We start from the raw sequence: 21,463 nt of genomic DNA on the forward strand, positions 1-21,463 counted from the left end.
TGTGTGTGTGTGTGTGTGTATATGTTTATGTATGTATGTATTTATGTGTGTGTGTGTGTGTATATGTTTATGTATGTATGTATTTATTTATGTTTGTGGGTGTGTATATATATATATGTTTATGTATGTATGTATTAATGTGTGGGTGTGTGTATATATATATTTATGTATGTATGTATGCATGTGTGTGTGTATATACGAGTGTATATGTTTATGTATGTATGTATTTTTGTGTGGGTGTGTGTATATATATATTTATGTATGTATGTATTTATGTGTGTGTGTATATATATGTTTATGTATGTATGTATTTATGTGTGTGTGTGTGTGTGTATATATGTTTATGTATGTATGTATGCATGTACATGTATATACGTCTTTTTAATGTTTTTTCTCTGATGTTTGTTAATTATAAAGAGCAAAATCAATAAAATAGTAGTCAAACTAAGGTTCCTTCTAAAAGACTGAAGCTAAATGCAAACATTTGAATGAAGTTTTTTGTAATTTAGGTAACGATCTTCTCCTTAACGAACATTTACAAAGCAGAGTGAAAGTGTGACACAGGCTTCTTACACTCATGTGTTGAGCGGTTCACAAGAAGTCCCTGTGTGACCGTGTCTGTTGAAATGTCCCGCAGCGTCGTGTGGAGCAATCTGTGGTCCCAGGACTGCGACATCTCCACAAAGTGAAGAAAGATTGTATTTCACCTAATCCCTAGCATGTTACTCAACAGCAGCAGACCATATGAACTCCACCACAGCCCCAGTGAAGCAGCTTCCATCTCACAGCTCCTGTTCATTAAAGGTGTTGTCATGACTGAAGTTGAGGAGCTTTTTGGACGTTTGTCTCAAGAGCAGAGAATAAGTGAATATATCAACACACAAACAGCACAATATCTACTCCAAACATGAACTTTTTACCTCTATTTCAATACTTTCGCACTCCATACATGTTCACAACTAGAGGCAGCCCAGTAAAACTCTGTGGTCAGATGCCTGTTTTCTTAATCTTCAGGTTCCCACCACACCTTCAAAAACCTTTTGGTGAGGGTACAAACATAATCAATAACAGTGAATCCTGCCGTGATAGAGAGTCCGCAGTGTAGTACCAGGGACCAAGTGTTTTCCATGGCTTGTTTGACTAATTGAGGGTGATTCATCTACGTGTAACACTTTTCATTTTTCTTTTATTGCTGCTCTTTTAAGGATCCAACTTTCTAATACAATAAATCATTTCTCACAAATATTCATACGCTGTAAGAAATAGACGTTATCTTGGTATTTGGAGGGTATTTTTTGTAAGTGGCAGCCATCTTGGTCATGCTGTGGGGTTAACACACTCAAAAACACTGGCATGGCAGCAAGACACTAACATTAAATACACAATGTATTTGTGATTTTATATTAAATAATAGTATTTTCTTAGACACTGGATGACGCGCAACATTGATATTTACAGCAATGTCTCTGTTGTCCAATAGAGCCACAGACTTCCACTATTGGCTGCTGCAACACCAGCGCAACAAACTGCGTCAGTGCCATCAAGTGAAGCTTAGCAGTCATTACCAAACGGTTGGCTGAAACCAATGGTTATGTATTTGGCCATAATATAGGATGTTATTACTGTACATTCTAGGTCCATTAAATCTCTCATTATTTTTCACCTAAAAACAAGGTGGAAATGTTTGTTATCCCCAGGACTGGTGTACTGGAAGAGGAAGAGAACTGTAGTGCAGAATTAGAAGCGATGGCTCTGACAAGCCTTATGTACATAGAAGAGGGTAGAAGATTACAAAATATGGGTGAAGCTCGATGAAGGAACAATGTTTTCCAAGCAGACAATATGTGACATTTCTTATCTATGACAATGACATGTTAATCGTTGCATATTCATGAGAGAGAACAAGTGCCTAGACCATGTCGTGTTCTAGACCTGTGTCTCTTGTGGTGACCTGTGATTTATGACTCCACCATGCGGCAGAAAACTACACAGTAGGCCTTCTGTAGAGATATTTATTTAAAAAACAGATGTCTCACTCTACCCTTTAATCGGTGTTCTTCTTCTGCTGTCCAAATACCAACACTTTGTTTGCTGTATATTATTTGATGCCTGCAAAATGTCTGCCTTACTGATGATGATGATGACACATTTATTGTTGAAAGCATTAGAAAACATCAAATTTTCCATCATAATACGTACATTTGTTTTTCTTTTCAGGTATCAAAGAATCAACATGGCATGATTATAGATAGATAGATAGATATATACTTTATAATTTGTATGTTACAGCAGCAAAGATATACTTCAGCAAACGAAGTAACAGAGTAAAAATATTAAGTATGAAAAATGCACAATATATACAATAAAATAACAGAGTAGAACATATTAAATATAAGAATATAAGATAAGAAAAGAAAATAACAAAAATACACAGTATATACAATGAAATAGAATAGTGTTAAATGAACTAACTAGGTAAAAAACAGTAGTGCAAAGATCAACCAACAGCAAATAACAACAACAGTGTAGCGGTGTCCAGTCATGTGAAGGATGATCTGGCCAGAGGTGATTTATTATAAAGTCTAATAGCAGAGGGCAGGAATCTTCTTCTGTGTCTGTCCTTGTGACAGCTGAGCTGGATCAGTCTGTTGGAGAAAGTGCTCCGCTGTCCCTGCAGTAGGTGGTGGAGAGGGTGGTCCAATATGGATAATAATTTCTTCAGAGTCCTCCTCTCCACCACCTTATATAGATCATAAGGCAAGCAATTAGTAGCTTTGTGCAAATCAAGTTATAGCAAGACCTAAAGAATGAGTCTGGTGTACTCTCTGTTATGCTCTCTCAATAACAATATCTGCAATATCTAATGTCATAGTTAAAATTAACAATGATTTTTATACAATAATATAAACGAAAATGATCAATGCAGGCCAAACAAACAGTCAATAAATAAATGAATAATGTATAGCCGAGTGACGTATCTTCTCATCATACACGACCTCTGACAGCAGTGAGCCGAGGGGACGTCGCTCTGACGATGTTACCCGACATGTAACGAAGTGTACCGCCACCGGCGGAGCTGCTCGTCTCTATAAACAGGCTTCTCCAGATGCAGCTTTCCACCCGCTCTTTGTCCGCGACTGGCTGACTGACGATGCGTTTCCCTTTAAGGTGATGTCGTACACAATTATACCTCATTTAATCATTCTGTGTAATGTCGGCAGAAACCAGAAACCAGGACTAAACCGGTAACGTTAAAAAAAACCGGTAGGAGAGGTCTAGCATCACCTCATCTCCAAGTGGCTAACAGGAGTCCAGTGTCCTTGCTCGTGTCAACCGCAGCTCTGGTGTCTCTCAGAGGCTGCAGCACGTCTCCGGGACAGACATGTCTTTTCATTTAACCGACGGAGCCGAGGAGACACGGTGAATGCGGCGAGACTGCCCTCTACTCAATTGTCTCCCCGCTCGCGCCGCAATGCTTTGGATGTTTTGGAAAAGACAACGGGCTGTAGCATTCCGCCTACCAGTGGACAACATTTTGTAAAAGGGTGAGTAACAGTATGCGTCTGTTTTGAATGCCAGACGGACGTTTTAACAGCCGCTGTGTGTTGGACCAATCTACCGGGGGGCAGGTGTGAGTCTCGTCAGTCCGGTACGACCCGCCTGGCCCAGCTGCTTCGTACATTGTAATGTTATTCTCCTCACACTCTCTCTCTCTTTTGTATTGTGTCAGTACTTCCAAAGAGGCCAGCCAGCCCCTGTGTGTTACATTCCCTCCACGTCCCCGTCCCCCTCTTGTAAAAGCACTTATGTAACCCTGTGGGATTCCTTTATTTCCCCCCCGGCCCTGTGCAAAGAAAACACGGCCACACTGGCTGCTAGAGGAGCTCCATGTGCACCGACAGAGGAGGAGGCTGAGGAAAGCACAGGCTGTTCACATTCAGGCCCCCAACCGGGAAACACGCAGAGAGCCGCCTGTAACACAGAGAGGGAAGGGCCCTTTACACTTTATTTAAAGGGGGGTTCTGCCCATCTTTTCCTCATAATTGTACTTTTGTTTCTGTCTCCACTTAAAGGCAGCTTGACTGGACACTCTATATTCTCTGTGTAACAACTGGGATCTTGACAAATACAGCTTCGTTTTAGGCCTATAACCAACCAGTGGTGTTTTTATAAACCGCATTAAAAACAGTAATTAATAATCTTCTTTATTGATTGATTATCTGACCTATAAAATGTCAGATTTCAGCTCTCTTTCTCTAGTTTGATTTGCGTCACATTCTCTAGTACACAGGTACGGTCTCCTAACCCGGCAGTAGTTTGACTCTCTGTGGTTGGACAGGATTAGATTATGTAAATAATCTGCTCCAGTACGGTTACAGCATTCTTCTGTTCAGTACCAATCTCTGGGCGGATATTTGCTCGCTCGGTATATTTTTAAAATGGTGCAGTCTCCCTGTGAAAGGACCCAGTGTGTCCCCCTCTTACTCTGGACAAAATGCAACGTTACTGTGAACTTTCACATTAGTATCACTCCACATACTTCCGTGCAACATGTGAGCTCAGCACAGCGGGCGTTACCAGGTGAACACACACGAGTGACTAAAGTCAAAATGTGTCATGTGATGCCATTATGTTTGTGTAATATCTAACTACATGTCAGTCCCGTGTTGGGTGTTCAAACTATACAATAATTCTGTGTACTTCTTTTCTTCCACAGAGCTCTCCCACGTCTCTCCCCCTCTGCCTGGGGGACCAACCATCACAACAACCCCCCCCCTTCCCTTCTCCACTTTTAACCTTATCTAATGATGACATCCCCGGACTCTCCCCCTCTGGTCTCCCCGTCCCCGTGTCCCGCTCCCCCTCCGTCCCTCCCCTCTTCCCCGGTTCCCTCCTCCCCGGCCCCTTCCTCCTCCTCGCTCCCCGCCCCGCCCTCGCTGCCTCCCACGGGGGAGGTGATGGTGCTGGCTCTGGGCCGGAAGAAGCAGAGGGTCCTGATTGCTCTCTCCATCCTGCCCAGCCTCTTCCTGGCCTTTCTGCTCTCCTCCGACCCCCTCATCACCCTGTCGCAGCCCCACCACTGCCACCTGCCGGGGCCCCTGCCATCCCCCGAAGTGCTGAATGCCTCCCTGCCCTGGCAGAAGGGGGAGAGGCCCGGGGACGGCGGGGGCCTGTCCCAGTGTAAGCAATATGTCAACGGCAGCCAGTCTGCGGTGGTGGACTGCGAGGCCGGCTGGGACTACAACGTCACGGAAGGGCTGAGGAACAACATTGTCACTGAGGTACAGCTCCAGCCTGGGATCCTCCTTAATCATGGCCCTGGCCTGGTTCATTGTTTGGGCTTTCTGTGGGAGGGCTACCTTTTTGTTTTTGTTTGTTTATGTATGGATTTAGGGCCTTGAAATGCTGAAACAGTTGTTTCATTTGTATCCCCCATTTATCCACAGGAGGGCCTTGCTGAGCATGCAGCCTCCCTTTTTGCAACCCCTTGCTAAACTTTATTTGCACATACTTTAAACCTATAAATTGGCACTATAAAAAGGTCTTCTCCTGGTGGCTTGTGGAGCCTTGGCTCGTACTAGTTTATAATGCATCGTAGCATTTAATTGACTTGCTTTTTAAGTTCAATTGTGTTATGCTTGTGTGGGGACAGGAGTTGTTGTGAAAACTCCTTTTTGTTGGTGCATTCAAGAAAATTCCAAACGTCAGAGATTCAGAAGAGCCCTGATAACATTTTCCACCAGTTTGATGCAGGTGCTGAATGTGCGTCGTACCTTTTTCTTTGGGGTAGTCATATGAGAATGATGTCACTGAGATTAATCCCAGGACAGTCTGATGCTGTATACACAGCCCTGCTAAGCCACAGCATCACACATGATGAGAAAGAAAAACAATCACAGATCTGTTCATTTTAGGGTGATAGTGTCTCTCATGCACTCAGTCTGTGTCTTCATGTGGTGGGAGCAGGAAGTGAGCTTCCCAGACCTCTGAGGTCTGCTCCTCATCTCTGCTACGGGCAGGAAGCTTACGTCCACCGCTACTAGCGTAACACGCCCAAATCTCCGACTGAACCTTCGATGGTCGAGTGGCATTGTGGGTAACTTAGGCACCAGGTTTTGAGAAGGAAGAACACAATAAGTCTGAGTCAGCTGAATCAATTTCGATAGTTAAAGAAAGTATCCTGCAGTTCTCTTTTTAAGTTTTTCATCAGACCGTGTCTTTGTACCTGCATCACTGTAAACATGTCACTAAGGATCCCTGCTCACAGCCAGATTACCATTGAGATAGAGGGAGACAGTGTACTTAAATGAATGGACATCGAGGTAATCATATCTTAATCTAAAAGGTCTAAAAGCAATTTTTACTTTATGGAATAAAACATAAACAAACATAGGAATGTCTCACCAGTGGGCACTTTAGTAACTGTTTACAAAGCAGGGATTGGACAACTTCAATCATTCATTTTGCGTCTCTGCTCTCAGGATCTGAACTTCTTTAACCTTTCCACTGTAACTTGCTCCTTATCTAATCAGCACACAGGCAGGCCGATGATAGGCTGAAGTGGAACAGTGAGTGTTTTGTCACTTATGATATTCACCTCGTATCAACAACTTCAGGTGGTTTCTTCGCCTCTTATGCTCATAACTACACAATTGATGTTCAGGCCGGTCACTCTGCGGCCTGTGTGTCTGCTTTCATTCCTGGTGTCCGCTGATGTGGGAGCCACACCCAGCCCTTCGGTCCGTGGCATTAGGGCGGCTCGCTGGTAATCCACCCACATCACTGCAGCGATATGTAAACGCTGCCGAGGGAGGCATTTAGCAGGAGCTTAAAGACATACAGGAGGTAGCGGCCGTTCAGTCTCGTCCACATACCGAGAGTCACGCGGACGGACACGTTTTGGCTCTTTTTAAAATCAGGTTTAACTCAGAACGTATTTATTTTTTTTTGCTGACAGGATGATCTGTTCCTCCAGCACCGCTTCGCTTTGCTGAGCAGGAAGCAGGAAGGCCCCTGATCAATAAACACTGTGTCACTTCACTGGAGGCAAACTCCACTTAACATCTGAATCTATGGGCTTATGCACAGACACTTCCTGTCAGTACGCTGATAATACAGCAGGAGGTTACGTACATTTGTCAATCCTCAATGTCATAGTACTTATGTAGCAGTAAGTAATTAATATATATATATAAAAAAAGTGAAATATCACATGGTCATAAGTATTCAGACCCTTTGCTCAGTATTGAGTAGAAGCACCCTTTTGAGCTAGTACAGCCAAGAGTCTTCTTGGGAATGATGCAACAAGTTTTTCACACCTGGATTTGGGGATCCTCTGCCATTCTTCCTTGCAGATCCTCTCCAGTTCCGTCAGGTTGGATGGTGAACGTTGGTGGACAGCCATTTTCAGGTCTCTCCAGATGCTCAATTGGGTTTAGGTCAGGGCTCTGGCTGGGCCAGTCAAGAATGGTCACAGAGTTGTTCCGAAGCCACTCCTTTGTTATTTTAGCTGTGTGCTTAGGGTCATTGTCTTGTTGGAAGGTGAACCTTCGGCCCAGTCTGAGGTCCAGAGCACTCTGGAAGAGGTTTTCTTCCAGGATATCTCTGTACTTGGCCACATTCATCTTTCCTTCAATTGCAACCAGTCGTCCTGTCCCTGCAGCTGAAAAACACCCCCATAGCATGATGGTGCCACCACCATGTTTCACTGTTGGGATTGTATTGGGCAGGTGATGAGCAGTGCCTGGTTTTCTCCACACATACCGCTTAGAATTAACGCCAAAAAGTTCAATCTTGGTCTCATCAGACCAGAGAATCTTATTTCTCATAGTCTGGGAGTCCTTCATGTGTTTTTTGGCAAACTCTATGCAGGCTTTCATATGTCTTGCACTGAGGAGAGGCTTCCGTCGGGCCACTCTGCCATAAAGCCCCGACTGGTGGAGGGCTGCAGTGATAGTTGACTTTGTGGAACTTTCTCCCATCTCCCTACTGCATCTCTGGAGCTCAGCCACAGTGATCTTTGGGTTCTTCTTTACCGCTCTCACCAAGGCTCTTCTTCCACGATTGCTCAGTTTGGCTGGACGGCCAGGTCTAGTAAGAGTTCTGGTCGTCCCAAACTTCTTCCATTAAGGATTATGGAGGCCACTGTGCTCTTAGGAACCTTGAGTGCTGCAGAAATTCTTTTGTAACCTTGGACAGATCTGTGCCTTGCCACAATTCTGTCTCTGAGCTCCTTGGGCAGTTCCTTCGACCTCATGATTCTCATTTGCTCTGACATGCACTGTGAGCTGTAAGGTCTTATATAGACAGGTGTGTGCCTTTCCTAATCAAGTCCAATCAGTTTAATTAAACACAGCTGGACTCCAATGAAGGAGTAGAACCATCTCAAGGAGGATCAGAAGAAATGGACAGCATGTGAGTTAAATATGAGTGTCTTTTTTTCTTCTGTTTTTCTTTTTTAATAAATTTGCAAAAATTTCTACATTTCTGTTTTTTTCTGTCAAGATGGGGTGCTGAGTGTACATTAATGAGAAATAAAATGAACTTTTTTGATTTTAGCAAATGGCTGCAATGAAACAAAGAGTGAAAAATTTAAAGGGGTCTGAATACTTTCCTTACCCACTGTATCTATCTATCTATCTATCTATCTATCTATCTATCTATCTATCTATCCAAGTTACAACAAAATATGATTTATTGTCTGCGGCGTCAATCCCACAGCAGCAGCAGCAGCAGCAGCGAGGCTGAGTTTCAGTCAGAAATGTATAAGGAGGAAATGGTTTCGGGTCTCGGGCCTTTCCAAAGGGACATACCTGATTGGTGCGTGAGCCTCATTCCAAAAACCAGTCTGGGGAGTTTACGAAGCCCTTTGTTTACATCTTACCTGCCTCCTGTTGTCCAAAGCGTTCCACCCGTATGAGCACTGTGGTTTGCTATGTTGCCCTTTTACCCGGCTGGTGTGCTTTGTCGTGTCTCTGTGCCTCAGCGGTAGGACGGCTGATATTATGTGACAGGCTTTTATGTTTCTGTGCGAGGGCTTTAATTATGTAAGGCCTTTTTTTTTTTTTTTTTTTATTTTTTATTTTTAACCAGCGGCCCTCTGCTCTCCCTCTCTGGATCATTAAAATCCTTTTTGCTTTCAGCGGCCAGCAGACAGCGACATTAGCAGAGCTCAGCTGTTAATGCAAATCAGTGGGTCGGCTTAATGTGATTAAAACTCTGATCTGAGAGCAGATATGTGTGTTTCTTTTAAAAACACATTTGCTAACTTTCCATGTGGCTACACTATAATGTACAATACAAGTGTTATTACATCCAAGAACGACCAGAAACGGATTTTCTTTCACCATCTAAGTAATTGAGTAATAATTTGGACTATGAGTAAATGAAACTGGTGAAAAGAATAATATGAATTTGATCTACAAAAAGCTTTTCATTTACAGAAAACCAATCGCAGACATCTCTGGTAATCAGTTGATGAATTGAAGGCCCAGTTGGTGGTTTTCTGTCGTTGTAATAGACAAAGCATTCAATGTATTTGGGTGTTTGGACCTCACCGTGCACTCTTTTCTCTTCACCCTTTCTCACCTTTATTTGACAAATCGATTAAACCAATAATAGTTGTCAGAATAATTCATAATAACAATAGTTTTTAGTTGCAGTCCTGTTTGGGCACCGGGGTCGAAACGTTAGTGTAATGTAAATGAAACATTATTCCAGTGTGTGCACATCTGGATGTTATTGGTTCAGTGTTCCCATTGTGCCTTGTGTTCACCAGCCTGTCGGGGCCTTCTGCTCTCCTGTATGTGTGGTGATGTCTACCTGATGACTTCCTGTTCCCGAACATGTACAGTATGTTGCTGGCCTAACCTGAACATATGATAACTAACTGATCTGTCTCTCTCCCTCCCGGGTCTGTGCTGTCCAGTGGGATCTGGTGTGTGGTCAGTACTGGCTGGTGCCAGTGGAGGAGGTGTGTTTCATCCTGGGCGTCCTGACTGGCTGTCTCGGCCTGGGCTTTGCCTCTGACAGGTAATACCCACACACACACACTCACACTCACACTCTTGCAGCCTGAAGACTGTCATCTGTAGAAAAGACAAAACATGCAAGGCCAGCAGAAGTTCTGTTAAAAGGTTACTTTGGGTCGATTTGGAAAGCTTGTTCCTCAATCTTCCGTCTCTTGTTCTTTATGTTGCAGATTCACTACCTCACGACCAAAATACACACAGACACGAACACTTACGCGCACACAAAATACAACGTTCAGACAGTAGATGGTGAAAGAATGTATCACAACAACCACTTTTCTACACATAAGTGTCTTTGGGCTGCTATAGAAACATGGTGGTGCAACTGTGATGAGGATCGGCTCCATTTGTAGATGTAAACGGCTCCTTCTAAGCTGTTTCAGATAATACACTAATGAAAACATGGTTATTAATATGATATTCCACGTCTGCCAATAAAACACCCTAAATACCACACACTGTTCCTTTGTAAGAAAACATCTTTGTTTGGCAAAGATCCCCGCAAAATGTATTTCAATAAAAATGAGAATAACGATGGGAAAATCATCATTATTCTCATACATCGTAAATCATATTGCAATGTCAGTTCAAATAATCACAATTACATATTTATTTCAAAATGGTTTCTGCACTACAAGCGATCACGGCAGAAAGGTTTTAATGTCCGAGAGTGTAAACCTCTTGAGCACATGAGCACGTTTTACTCTGCTAGAGCCGACGACCTCATGCTCGGCAGTCTGCATTAGGCACTACCCGAGCACATCCCATAATTGACGTAATGGATCCGGCCTGTGTTGTCAGATTGAAAATCACACAGGGGTAGTCGTGTGTGTGTGGGGTGTGGGGGGTGGGGGGGGGGGGGGGCGTGGGATGGATGATGCTAGTTTAATCGGCTAACAGCCTTCATTAATTTGCTGACCAATTGAGCGTAGCATCTGTTTGTTAAGGTGAGTGGATGAATGCTGCCTCCTGGGGAACACGGGAGAAAAGGGAACAGGGCTCATCCGCCCGTTCAAACAAAAGTGCTGCTCTGGCATTCAGCTGAAAAGTGTCTAATCATCACATTTAGTGATCAGCTATGCTCCACACTTGAGCTGATTTTTCATTCTCTATTTCTTTCTTTGTGAAAGTTTTAATACATGCAGGTAATGTCATATTTGAACAGGTTATCTGCACCTTAGAATTCATCTTAAAATGTAAATTCAATTTGACAAAAATCCGGCCTTAAAATTGTGTGAATTTAATGAAACATTTGATCTAGTTGCCACTTTGTCTGATTTATTTGTGAATTCCATGAAACTATGACTGTGGTAACAGTATTAATGGTTCTCTATTGTATCTTATCTCTTCTATTCACAGTGGACTGTTGTCCTATTTTCTGTTCCCAACCCTCTTGCTGTTAATATTTAAACATGTGAAACCGGTGTTTAGCATTTACTTCATCATCTATTGCTGTTGTTGGTTTTCATGTTTTTGTCTTGATTTGATTTTCTTTTAGATGATAAAATGACTGAAAATACTTTTAGAATAGTGAATCAACAATATCCCATTTTTATTTATCAATAACTTGTCGTCATTATTCATTTTATTTGCTGTCATAATACATGTGTAATGTGTCGTTCCGTAACGTAGCATATCTCTGTTTCCCTGCAGACTGGGCCGGTCCAAGACCCTGCTGACCTCTCTGACCCTGTCGGTGGTGTTCGGGGTGTTGGTGTGCGTCTCTCCGTACCCCTCCATCTTCATCGTCATGCGCTTCTGTTTGGCAGCAGCCAGCGGTGGTGTCTACCTCACGCTGTACATCACTCGTGAGTATTTCAAACGTCTGAAGGGACGCACCGCATCGAGTGGAAAGATCCGTTAAAGCGACAGAGTCTTTGACGTTGTGTTTTGACTCGGCAGGTCTGGAGCTGTGTGAGCCCTCTCTGAGGCTGGTGGTGACCATGCTGGCCGGGCTGACGACCGTAGCCGGAGAACTACTCCTACTGGCCGTCGCCCTGGGCTGCCAGTCCTGGAGGGGCCTGCTGGGAGCCGGCGCCGCCCCACTGACACTTTTCCTTTGTTATGGGTATGAGTGTGTGTGTGTGTGTGTGTTTGGTTGCACGTCCTCATTTGTTTCTAAGCCTCCGGTGATTCTCTTATTACATATTCAGCTTTATGGTTTTGATTCCCCACATTGTCTTTTGAGGTTTAGATATTCTTGTTGTCTGTGTGTCCGTACTGTCTCAAGTATGTACATTTGTTTTATTTTCCTGTGAAACTGCAGTGACGAGAGAGTGAAGGAAGCCGATAGTCTTTTGATAAAGTGCCGTGATGCCAACTGACTTGCTGGAAGATTTCTTGGATCGTATCGATTCCAATCCCCTCGTCACACTGAGCCTTTGAGTTCATGTCGGAATGCATCAGGACCACTTTGTTTCGGGTCCCCAGTCCCTCTTAAGACCTCTGTTAGAAGATAAGCCTTCGGGTTCAAAACCAAATTAACAGAGATTAAAGTTTGATGGATAGCAATGCATTGCGGTTTTGTAAGCAAAGCTGGATTAAGGAGTAAGGAATTCTTTGTGACGCACGTGTGTTATTTTCCAAATGTGTGTTTTGGTGCTCGGTAAAGGTCGGTAAAGATCAAAAGAGTGAGCCCGACTTGTGTTTGGTCTCCTCTGCAGCATTCCCGGGGTGTTTCCAGAGTCTCCTCGCTGGCTCCTTCTGTCGGAGAGATCAGCGGACATGAACTCCTTCACTGAGAGAAGAAACTCCAACAGAGATATGAGGGACGACGAGAGCTTCACAGGTGTGTGTGTGTGCAGAGTTTAGATTCTGAGGGGGCTTTCACACCAAAACGGGTTGCTTCGGTTACTGTGCTTACAGCCGACTTTGTGTACTTTGTCAGGTAATTAAGTCCCTTAAAAAGTGCGCGACAGCGGTCACACAGTTATACAACCTGAATCATTGTTGAGACGCCTCATGCACGCGTCCGTGCACTCCCCGACGTTCGCACCAGTTAAATGGCAACATGCAAAACGGTACAGGCCTGTCTCTCCCTGTTGCTCATTATTCATAACGTGCAGTCGATTTGCATTCTAATAATAGCTATTAATTCATATAATCAGTTACTCAAAGATGTACACATCCGTGTACTTGTGGGAACCAAATCAGAACTAAAATGCAACAATGTATCATGATGAACCCAACTACAGGTGTGAATGTGCTCGTATTCTCGCTCACACTGAGAGCAGCTCACGTTTTCCTGCATCCCTGTCGCGTTGAATGGATGTTCAGTTCATGAACGCGGCATTATTTATGAGTTGCTCAGCACATTTCAAAACACGAGTACCTATCTCACACCACTGCCAAGAGTAGGTAATGATGCTGAATTAAAATTCATGATTTATTAAAGACACGGCGTCATGATAAAGTGTGATGACCTGCACCTACAAACAGTTCATATGTAAACAGTTGTCCCAGGTAGTGACATCGTTTCTCTTGTCTAGTGAATCGTTTGCTCTTGTCTAGTGAATCGTTGCCCCCTTAAGTTAAAGTTGTTGACGTTGGCTTTACATCCTCTGTTTTTGAGGGTTCCATAGATCTCACCGCTATGTGTGTAAAAATAATAACAATTGCAAAATTCTATTCAAAAAACCATTCTTTTCTTCAAATGTGTTTTTTGCTTTTATTAAAATCTGTTACGGATACTTTAACAGAGTTCTATACTGATGACATACACATAGACAAAAACATAAATAAACAACTAAATGGCTAAAATACAAAGTGGTAAAGATTGTATATAGTGTTATAAATAATGTATTGTTTATATACTGTTAATAAAGGCTAAATTGGGAATTAATTTGTATTTGTGCAGGCCAGAGTATCAAACAACCTCTATTTGATTAAAAGTATTTGCAACAGCATTGATTTAACTCGAGTCCTCCTGTGAATACAGTTGACAGTGAGCTATTGATTGTAAATAGAATCCGGTCTTCATTCTCTGTGGCATTAAGCTGAACATTAAAACGCTTCTTTTGTCCCGTTCATCTGCTGCAGAGCTGGATTCAGAGCCGGCCCCCTCCTCACGCCCCCGCCTGTCCTACCCTGAGCTCTTCCACAGCAGGAACATCTGGAAGAACATGTGTGTGCTGGGCTTCACCTCGTAAGTCCTCCCACACTGTCGACACACTCTTGTTGCTGCTGCGGTCTCATATTTCCTCCTCAGTGTTTTGATTCTCACACGTTCTCACACTCTGAACCACTTCTCTATTTAAACCCGATCATAAACACGCGACTGCTCGATCTTTGTGTTTTCCTCCTTCAGATTCATCTCTCACGGCATCAGTCACTGTTACAGCTCTTTCCGAGGTGACGTCAGAGGCACGGCCCCGAGCTTCTATTGGACGTACCTGCTGTCTGTGTGCGCAGGGGGCGGGGCCTGGCTGTTGCTCTGGGCGACCGTAGACAGGTGCGGCCGCCGAGGCATCCTGCTCCTCTCCATGACGATGACGGGCCTGGCCTCTCTGATCCTCCTGGGACTCATGGAGTGTAAGCAGGCTTTAGCGGCAGGAGATTCTTCTCCTCAGGTCTATCTAGAGTCAGATGAAGAGAACTGGTTGTAGTCTTTGACAACAAGGTGGACACAGTCACCCTCCATCTCCCCTGTTGTTGTAGAGACATTAAGTGAGCCTCGTATGTATTAGCCTTCCTCAAATCCTGACTGGAATGAAAGTAAAAGTTAGTTTACTTGATGCTAAGCTCGGCTTTGCGTTCATATTAGATCATCTATACAGCACTGACATCCTGTTGGGCTCGTGCTTCATGCAAACCGGTCCGCTCTGTTAATGGAAAAACACATTCCAGGTGCCTTTTGTCTTTCCAGAGCCGGTTGTAGAAACACACTCACAGTTGCTTCGGTGTCAGTCGCCCCCTTGTGGATGAAAACGAGTATGACATTCAGTTAATTTAGGACACTGCAGCGGCAGCAAAGTCAAAACGGTGTCAGGCGCTGTGCTTTAATCATGCAACACAGGCTGAGGGATATGAATATTTTGAGTTCCACATTAGAAATCAGTTCATGATATATCATCAGAAACTGAAAAACTTCATCGAACTTGTTCTTCCTCCTCCTCCTTTAGACCTGAGTGAGACGGCCATCACTGTGTTCTCAGTGCTGGGTCTTTTCTCCTCCCAGGCCACCGCCTCCCTCTGCATCCTCTTCACCGCAGAGATCATGCCCACCGTCATCAGGTAACGCTAACACAGCGACGCGGATGTTAAAAGTTATAGAAGCCTTGCTTTATTTAGTTTAGTGAAAATATGTTGGTATTGTGTTAATGTTTTGTCTCTGTCAAAATGCTCCCGCTCAGCTCGTTAGTGCTGCCAAAATGAATCTGACCTGAGAAACACAGAACATTGCTAGAATAGTTCATGTTTTTAGCATGAAGTCTGGAAACAGGGAAACAGCTTTCCAAAAGGTAAAAACAGGTTTACACTTTTGTTTCGTTTGGACAAATCTGAAGTTGTGTGTGTCTACAGGGGCACCGCCGTGGGCTCCGTGCTGGCCCTGGGCTGCGTGGGCCGCCTCACCTCCCCGCTCATGGACCTGAGAAACCACTACGGCTACTTCCTGCACCACGTGGTCTACTCCTCTCTGGCCCTGCTGGCCGTGCTGTCCATCCTCCTGCTGCCCGAGAGCAAGAGGAAGCCGCTGCCCCAGACGCTGGCCGACGGGGAGCAGTACAGGCGCCCCCCGCTGGGCAGGAGGAGGCGGGACAATGTGCCGCTGCTGGCCACACCCAACCCAGAGACCTAAAAAAAAAAAAAAAAAAGACCCCCGAAAGAGTGAGACGGACTCCGCTCAAATCACCCACTTTTGCAGCCAGAACATTCACATCCATCGTGTTCATGCAGAGGAGGAGGAAGGCCGAGCAGACGACTGTGGACCATGAAGGATGGCGATGAACGCGATCAGACGGCGTTAGTTTCTTAACATATCATCCGTTAGTCATTCCAAACGCAGGCAGGTTGGGTCGAGCTTCCATTTCTCGTCACCATCCTCTGTTTCCTGCCACTGAGATGTGTGTGTAGACACACAACGCTCACAGATGCATGTAGGGAAGTCTTCATCATCGTCATCTCCTCCTGACCAGACGGCAGGTGATCCCCCGTCATGTGACACACCAGCATACTGCTGCACGCTGTCGCCCCCGCCACGCGTCTGTCGTAGAGATGTTAGCCGCTTACAACTCCAGACCGGTGGCTCCGAGAGTACTCGCAAATTATGCCAAGCGTTTGTCTTAACCTGCATAGAGCGGTTGTTGTTTTTTGTCGTGTTTGCTGTGTACGACAACAGCTAGAAGTGCAAAATCAAAGCAATGTCAGCTTTGTATACTTTTCCGTGACACTCGTGGTAAAAGTCTCCCATGTGGACCACAGTTCTCCAACGTTGTACGACTCGATGGAGTGTGGGTGCCGTGTAAATACTCTAGTGTCGGTTTCTTTAGCTTCTGGGGGCTGGAAACTGTTCAGTGCAGTACGCTGTGCAGCGGTGCAGAGCTCTGTCAAACATTCGTATTCAAGACGACGGTGGTTCTTTTCACCCAAATCTTAAAATGTAAGAGACAGTTTTAGGAGCGTAAATCAACCGACATCAATATTGGGATCAGAAGCTAAAAACAAAACAAATAAAAAGGTGTCCGTGTTCAAACTGTGTAAATCCAGTAAATTATTCTGGCCTGGAGCCAGCAATATTTATGTCTTATTTATGTTGTTATTAAGCATAATCGATAAATTATCCAGAGGCCTATCATTTTAAAGTATTAAGCTGAATATTGTTAAACAGGATTGAGATGAATCCGACTCTCTGATCCAGCAGTGAAGCTGTAAACTGTCACATGTTTGAAGGACTATTCTAATACCTCTCCAAATGACCAGTCTCAGATGTAAGAGAACAGACGGGTACAAACAAACTACAGCAGAACTTTAAATGGTGCCTTGTGTAACCAGGCACATCATTTGTATTTTTTTCTCAGCACTTAAATGTGGAAGTTTTGAAGGAGGTTTGTCTTGTCATGTTGCCTGAATGTTCATCGATGCTGGAGAACGGGCCCGGTGATTGTGCTCCACGAGGTTTCAGTGGGAGCTGAAGAGGGCCTCAGAAGCTCCAAACGAACCCCCAAATCCTCTACCGCGCACCAAAGGATGTGCTTCTTCTTCTTCATGGCTTCTTTATTTTGCGCTGGCTGATGCCTTGTTGCACATTGTTAAATCTCGACGGAGAATTACCAAAGCATGGCGGTTTCAGTGCTTCAAAAAAACCCATCCCGGTGTATTTTGATGGGTGCGTCGTGTTTAGAGGAAGCGGGACGTGTTTCATTTGGACTCTGGCGTCGAGGAGGAAGGACACTCACTTTAGCCGACGGCTTCGTCCTCCGTTAGTAGTTTATTCACTCTTTATGTTGCACTCAACCAGTCCTAACAAATATACACTGATACTTATTATCACTAGTAGTATTATGTCTGACAACACTGATGAGCTGTTCAATGAGTATGATGCAGTTAACTATATAGCCTGATTTAATGTCAAATATAACTGGTTAAATTAACGAGACTTGGGCTTTTTTTTTGTATGAATCATGTGAGCTGATGGTTTAGATGGGTGTCTGTATTTACTGTGTATTTGTGATGTCATATCAATATTTGACTGGTATTTATGATCTAGTATAAATGTTTTATGTATCACAAAAACTATATTTTTCATACTGTTGGTCCGGACCATTGTGTACACTTCCTTCCCAGGTTAGCTCCTCCTCCGTGTGGGGCCTTTAAAGGTTTCTTTATGTCCACTGAGACCTTGATTTGTTTTAAAATTTTGTTGACATTTTAGACATACTATACTAAAACTCTTTCCCGACATGCTATAGTATGACTTTTATGACATTTTTCAGAAGACTATTGTACATTTTGTCGACACACTAAAGTATGACTTTTCTGGATATATAAATTTGTTATGACTTGATTTTCATTATGTTGTTCCTCATGCTATACTTTGACTTTTTCGACATACTATACTTACACTTTTTCATTTATTTTTATGACACTATACTATGACTTTTTTCCGATAAATGATGACTCATGACTTTTATTTTTACATATATATTTTTTAAATTATGAGGTGCTTTACTCTACACAATAACCAGTAGCCTATTTGCCATACATGGTACAATTCTCTTGTCAAAAAAAACACTAAGCTCAACCAACTTGCATAAATGTTTCTCACGACGCTGCAGTTATTTTATATTAGATACTAAATCTACTCTTACTTCATATGTGCAATCAAATTCCAGCACATGAACACTTGCAAATGATCAGTAGTTATTTAAGAACATATCCCATAGATGGTTTGCAACAGGTCTGCACTGTAAAGGACTCATTTAGATGATTATTACAAAGTATCGTGGACAGAAAACCCTCATCGTAGCTTTCAAGCAGCTGATAACAGCAGTGCAAACACCTTCAGTCACAGCGTTCATGAGTGGAACTTATCAATGCATGTTATCAGTAGAGTGGAACTAATTACTACAACGGCTACAGTGTAGCTTTAAAACAGAAAGCTATTAAAATGACTGATTCATCTTCACAGATAACCCAAACTGTGAAGAATAGCAGTTGTATGAAGATCCAACATCTCATAGACCTCAACACTTTTGGCTGTACTGCACAATTTCAGATCATTTGATGACTTTTGTATTGCAAGTTAAATCATTTGTCAAATAAACCAGCTTCTAGAGGAAGGTTATGAAGTTTATTAGAAATACCAACTGGATTGGAATCATACAAAAACAGCACTGAGTGACTGTTTCAACACAGCAGATAAACAATGTATGCAGACAAATAATGACCCTAAATCTACGTGTGTGTAGCTGTGCGTCCATCTTTCTTCACAACAGTCCCAGTTTGTATTCCACCATCATGTGCGGCTCGCCCATCATCTCACTCTGGGCTGGATCTGCAGAATAAGAGCAGGTGGTTAGACGTCATATTCAGACAAGTTCTGCGAATGGTCGTGAGACGGTGGAGACGTTCTCACCGTTGAGGATGTCCTCAAAGCCGACGGACTCGTCATTGCCTCGCAGAATGTCCATAGCCAGGTTTGAACTCTGTAAGAATGGCAGGCGCTGGATCTGGAAGGAGGAGGGAGTAACGGAGAGAGAGAGAGAAGGGCGACTTAAAAACAATAAACAGGGAGAGGAGCCAAAGGAGGAACTGGGGAGGTGGATTACTGGGACGCGCAGCTCGTGTGTGTGTGTGTTTGTTACCTGTCTAGCTGCCCTGTACTCCATCTGCAGTTTCAGCGGAGCATGAAGGCCCTGGATGTTTCTGAGTGTAGAGAAGTTCATCTTGTCCTGGTTTGGCTGGTACTGCACACCACAGAAACACACAAATATATTGAAAGAAAGACACATTTCCACCATTAGACTTTCCCCTGTTCTTACTGCTACTGATCTGCTTGTTACTAATAAATCAAGGCCATCTGTTGTGTAGTTACGATCAAAGATATTCGGGCCCTGATCAGACCCATTTTAGGAGCGCCCTGACAGACTCAGGTTGAAAAAAACAACATTCAACAATATATTGAGTTGTTTTATACATATTTTTTAATAAAGGGAGCAGCTGTGTTGGTATAAGTTATTTTGAAGCTGCTAGTCCCACTACCACTCCAGCCAACACACCGTAACAATAAATGTTTCTTTACTGTCAGGAGAGGACCGAGGCTCTCAACTCTAAATATATCTTTATATAATAATAATAATAATAATAATAATAATAATATACTCCTCCCTGTAGGAATGTTCTCAGATTTACATTTGTTGTTGGCATTGACATAGTATAGTCAACAATAGGGAGTTATTCAAACATTTCTGCTGTTGCCGTTCAATAAAGACTTTGTTTACATCAGAATAATGAAGTAATAATTGATTATTTTTAAAATGAATTATCTTTTTTCCCCCCTCACAAAATAATCAAAAAGAACCGATAAGAGTATTGATAATGAACAGAACCGATAAGCAGTAACGATAGCAGTACTAGTATTGATAAAATCCTAACGATACTCATCCCTAGTGTTGGTTGATGTCAGTGCCATCTTGTTAGGTCGGGAAAACAGGTAATTGAAGAACATAAAATAGCACTGCTACTGAATTAGATCACGTTGGCCTAGCTGGCATACTGGCAACGCTGAAGGGGACACCTAAATGTAACCGAGCCATCGATAGTGTTACGAAATTCACCCGAGCTTACACCCACTACAACAAGTCAAAAAGGACCATAGCGTGCAGTTTTTAATGACTCTGTACACAACCACACAGTCCTGAGAAGACGTCTAATCTAAACCGCTCACAATTCACATTACTCACATTTCTCTCTGACAGCTCCAGCTGGTGGCTTGGAAGAAGCTCATTTTTTACGCTGGTAAAGCTGTGGAGCAAAAGAAACACATCGAAGAAGAAAATCAGCTTCATGTACATAATACATGTATATAATATATATCTATAATATCAAAAATATAACCTGACCAACAATGAATTTATGAAACTTATAACTATATAGACACGGATATTAATATCAAGAAACATGATTAGGAGGATATTTTACAGTAGAAAATCTTCTATCTGTGTGACAAACTGTAACGTTAATGTTTCTAGATTCTCAACATCGATACTGAAACTACATGCAATGGATAACCGGGTACAAAGGGCCCACAAGTATGATGTTTTATATTTGTTAAAAGCATCCACACACTGACGGATAAAATTATAACATTGTCGCAGTGTCTCACCCGCTCCGCAGAGTGTCCTGCACTCCATAAGCTCCCTGCGGACACAAGCCTGCCACAGGTACACTATCTTTCAGCTGAGAGCGAAGTCCTCGAGTGTTCTGTAACAAACAAATAAAGATACACATCCACCGTTAGCAACTGTTAATATTAAGCTCTCATACCTCAGTTACAAATATCAAAAGATAAAATCGTCTTCGGGCAGTAAGGAGCCTCATAGCTCAGCGCTAGCTAGCATTAGCTTGAATGACTAATCAAAATCACCGCTAATGTTGCGAGATTTCAGAGGATCCAGTGACACATGACAAAGATGCGAGGAGTTGGAATAAATATGTGTATAACTATGAAAACAATATCATGGTTACGATAGAATACATTATATAATATGAGATGAGATTAGACTGCAACAATACCATTTTGATTCCGTCTCTTCTACTTTCTTTTCGAAACACTTGAATATCCGGTTGGGTCGCGTTTTCATTGCGTCACATCCTGTAGAAACCGGTGTTGTGTACAATTTGCTATTTAAAAGCCCGTTGTATTATGCAGTGAAGCACTGTCTTCATAGCCGATTTGTTTTTATGTTTTTGATGTCTAACTATTCCAGTATATT

The 21,463-nt window shown here is 43.0% G+C and overlaps 2 protein-coding genes across 2 annotated transcripts; one reads left to right on the plus strand and one right to left on the minus strand.

Annotated features, from left to right (window-relative positions):
- The first annotated feature begins 3,046 nt into the window (after window positions 1–3,046).
- slc22a17 (solute carrier family 22 member 17) lies at window positions 3,047–15,844 on the plus strand. The gene is made up of 10 exons (XM_031872391.1): window positions 3,047–3,545; window positions 4,718–5,282; window positions 9,929–10,032; window positions 11,685–11,839; window positions 11,934–12,099; window positions 12,695–12,819; window positions 14,070–14,175; window positions 14,338–14,561; window positions 15,152–15,263; window positions 15,552–15,844. Exons 2-10 carry the CDS (start codon window positions 4,806–4,808, stop codon window positions 15,826–15,828), a joined length of 1,746 nt encoding a protein of 581 aa, XP_031728251.1. The 5' UTR covers window positions 3,047–3,545; window positions 4,718–4,805; the 3' UTR covers window positions 15,829–15,844.
- A 2,956-nt stretch (window positions 15,845–18,800) lies between these two features.
- On the minus strand, window positions 18,801–21,331 carry pomp (proteasome maturation protein). Its single transcript, XM_031872392.1, is given in 7 exon segments — window positions 18,801–19,023; window positions 19,105–19,198; window positions 19,334–19,435; window positions 20,432–20,492; window positions 20,854–20,951; window positions 21,264–21,307; window positions 21,310–21,331. Coding segments are annotated over 7 exon segments (489 nt in total). The 3' UTR covers window positions 18,801–18,955.
- Window positions 21,332–21,463: the final 132 nt, after the last annotated feature.

The sequence above is a fragment of the Anarrhichthys ocellatus genome, unplaced genomic scaffold (genome assembly GCF_004355925.1).
Source record: "Anarrhichthys ocellatus isolate YVR2014 unplaced genomic scaffold, GSC_Weel_1.0 scaffold63, whole genome shotgun sequence".
Classification (NCBI taxonomy): domain Eukaryota; kingdom Metazoa; phylum Chordata; class Actinopteri; order Perciformes; family Anarhichadidae; genus Anarrhichthys; species Anarrhichthys ocellatus.